Source organism: Emys orbicularis, chromosome 1 (genome assembly GCF_028017835.1).
Source record: "Emys orbicularis isolate rEmyOrb1 chromosome 1, rEmyOrb1.hap1, whole genome shotgun sequence".
NCBI classification, from domain to species: Eukaryota; Metazoa; Chordata; order Testudines; family Emydidae; genus Emys; species Emys orbicularis.
Window position 1 is genome coordinate 150204609 of NC_088683.1, and position 2972 is coordinate 150207580.

Here is a 2972-nt window from a genome sequence, read left to right on the forward strand (position 1 = left end):
ACCTGTACAGTTTTAATATAATACAGCACAGCAGGAGAAGGGAATAAGTGCTCCATCGGGAGGCCAGAATCCCATAAGCAGTTGCTAGATGTGGTCAAAAGACTCATATTCTCTTACTGAGATGACATGAGTGATTTTATATCAGCCCATTTGGAGACAGCTCCACTGCCTGCAATGTAAAACTGCTCCAGTGCATGGAGAGCATATACTGCCAACAAGAGATACAGACAGACGGGACAAATTCAGCCACAACATGAGCTGGCATAGACCTTTAAAAGGACACGCGACTGTTTAAACCTGGGCAAAAATTGGTTTTCATTACTTTAGCTCATTTGTCAATCTCCAGCACATCCTACATCTAATAGCTCATACCGTTACAAAAAGGGATAGTTCTCCTGGGAAGGGCAGGAGACTGGGAGTCAGGACTCCAGTTTTTAAACCCTAGCTCTGTCAGCAAATCATTGCATAACCTGGGGCAGTTTAACCCATTTCATATGCTCTCTCTTTGTCTCTCAGAGGTTTCTTTCATGATTCCCTAATATCAAGCTGAAATCTCCTCTCCACTCCATCTCTGGTCAAATGGTCGTAGAACCAGAGCAAACTGAGAAATGGGAAATTTTCCCTGAAGGTGAGGTGTGTGTCAGACAGGCAATAGTCCCCCTGAAGGGAGCAAAATAATGTCCATTTATACCTAGGCTGGTGAATACATCACAGGGAATAATCCTGCAGTGGCTGGAAAGGGGGTGGGTCAGATGTGGCCTCAGACATCTCTTCCATCACTAATAGCTATGATGAAACATGACACAGATGTTCCCCCTTCAAGGGAAGAAGGGAGAAGCTGGGCTGTGACTCACAGTGTCTGTGGGACAGGACAGGGCAGGGGACTGAGCTAGTGGGAGAAACCTGATCTCAGCTCAGCTCCTCACAGCAACAGGGGGAGGCGGAGTTTTTGTCCAGGAGCTGCACCCGCTTGGCTCAGTGTGCGGCTCCAGGCACAGTAATACAGCCCCGTGTCATTGGGGAAGAGGCTGTCTGTGCTCAGCGTGAAGTTCTGCTGGGTCGGTCGGGCACCAATAAAATGTTTCTCCGAACTGTCGTCAATCAAATCCTTGCTTCTGGAGAGAAAGAGCATGTGCAGGGCTCCTCCCTGGGGAGGCTGCCGGTACCAGTACATGTAGAGGGTTGAACTGTATCCCTGCAGGTAGCAGTCCAGCTGGACTCTAGAGCCGGGGGGCAGAGAAATGAAGCGGGGGGTCTGGTGGAGAGTCTGGGAGCGCCCGTCTGTGAATGAGACACAGAGATGAATGGAGAAAGAAAGAGGAAAGGAGTCCGAAAGAAAGAAGGTAGGTAAATGGCAATGAGAAATATTGCTCAGTTCTCCCCTTACAGTGCGGGAGGGTCAGGAGGGTGAGAAGCAGCCACAGCCGCTCCGGCATCTTCCTGCCCTGCAAACTCACTGATCGCAGAGCCGGACGCATTGTCTCTCCAAGGCCGGTTATTCTGCTCTGCAAACATTTGACACCAATATTTGAATTCTCCTTTCACACGTTCCCTCTCTCCTCCTCTTGACCCACAATTTGTGACGCTCTTTTCCTGGCCCTTTATATACCTTACTCTCTCCTTCTCTTTGACACTCCCCTCTGTTCCACTCCTCCCTTTCCCAGTCTCCTCTCTCTGTCTCTCCTCTTCCCTCCCTCAAACTGCTCAAACACAAATCACATTATTTCTGTGCCTCTGTCACTGTTCTTGTCATCCAGATCTTCCTACCCAAACCTCGCTCACCAATGGGCCTGCCAAGCCCTCCAGGTTTGGTCAGATTATAGAATTTCACCATCCAGCTAACAGAGCATCCTGTCCACCTCCCCTGTTCCTGGACCTTTCCCTCTAAAACTGTTTGAAATGATTTTTCTCCCTCACACACACACATGTGACGGAACAGGAAAATGCTGCCACCCTCTTCCCCTCTGGCTAGTGCAATGCACTCCAGCCCCCAATAACAAGCCCCAATACCTCTATTTAGGGGCTACACATTGAAAGAGATGGGTGTCCTGGGGACCCTACAAAAAACAGTGACAAACACCTTCACCTCTGTGTCACCCCAGCCACCAGCAACCAATACCAGCACAGGGCCACTATTTAAGTGAGGGAAGAGGAGATCTCTCTGCACTGTGAAGAAAGGCAGAAGGTGGTGTTCACTAAAAGTTCAGCAGAGCCTGATGAAATTTATCCTAGAGTACTAGTCAGAGTAATATCTGAACCATCAGTGATTCTCTCTGAGAACTTAGGGAGGACAGATGAGGTCCTAGAAGAGGTACAAACACAGTGCCTGTCTTGAAAAGGGGGAAGAAGGAGGTCCCAGGGAATAATATATCAGTCAGCTTAACTTCAATATCTGAAATTTTAAAACAATTAATTTGTTCAAACCTGGAGGTTAATAAGGTGATAAAAATAGCCAATATGAATTTGTCAAGCACAAATCATGTCTGTGTCAGTGTACCCCGTAAGGCTTTATGGGGTGGTGGTGCTCATAAATGTATGTATGATATAACTAGAATAGGGTTTTGCTACATATGCCATGTAACATATCTATGTAAAGGTTATGATCTACTGGTTATATTCATCCTAGTTGTATGCAGGCACCATTTGTGTGTTCAAAGTTATGAACATTGCCTGTATAATTGCTTGATTTCTAAGTAGCCTTAGTTAGAACATTTGGTCACTTCTTGGGAAAGGAATGTGCAAATTAAGTGCTCAATCAGGAAGCACTTAACAGACAGAAGAGCTTGGAAGTCTCCAATCCACATAATAAGTCTACCTTAGGATGTTCAAGTTAGCATGTGGGTAATGGTTGCTACCTGCAAGTCCTGAGTCATGCATGGGCATGTGACTGGCCCATGTGATTCCAAATCTCCATTTTGTGACTGAATTCTACACAGGGTGAGGAGGGGGTCTCCACCCACAAAAGAAAGTCT

General features: G+C 46.9%; 1 gene segment (V, D, J or C); it reads right to left on the minus strand.

The window, feature by feature from the left end:
- Window positions 1–922: 922 nt before the first annotated feature.
- Window positions 923–1436, minus strand: LOC135889131 (Ig kappa chain V-III region VH-like). The segment is given in 2 exon segments: window positions 923–1281; window positions 1388–1436. Coding segments are annotated over 2 exon segments (408 nt in total).
- Between the last annotated feature and the right edge of the window lie 1536 nt (window positions 1437–2972).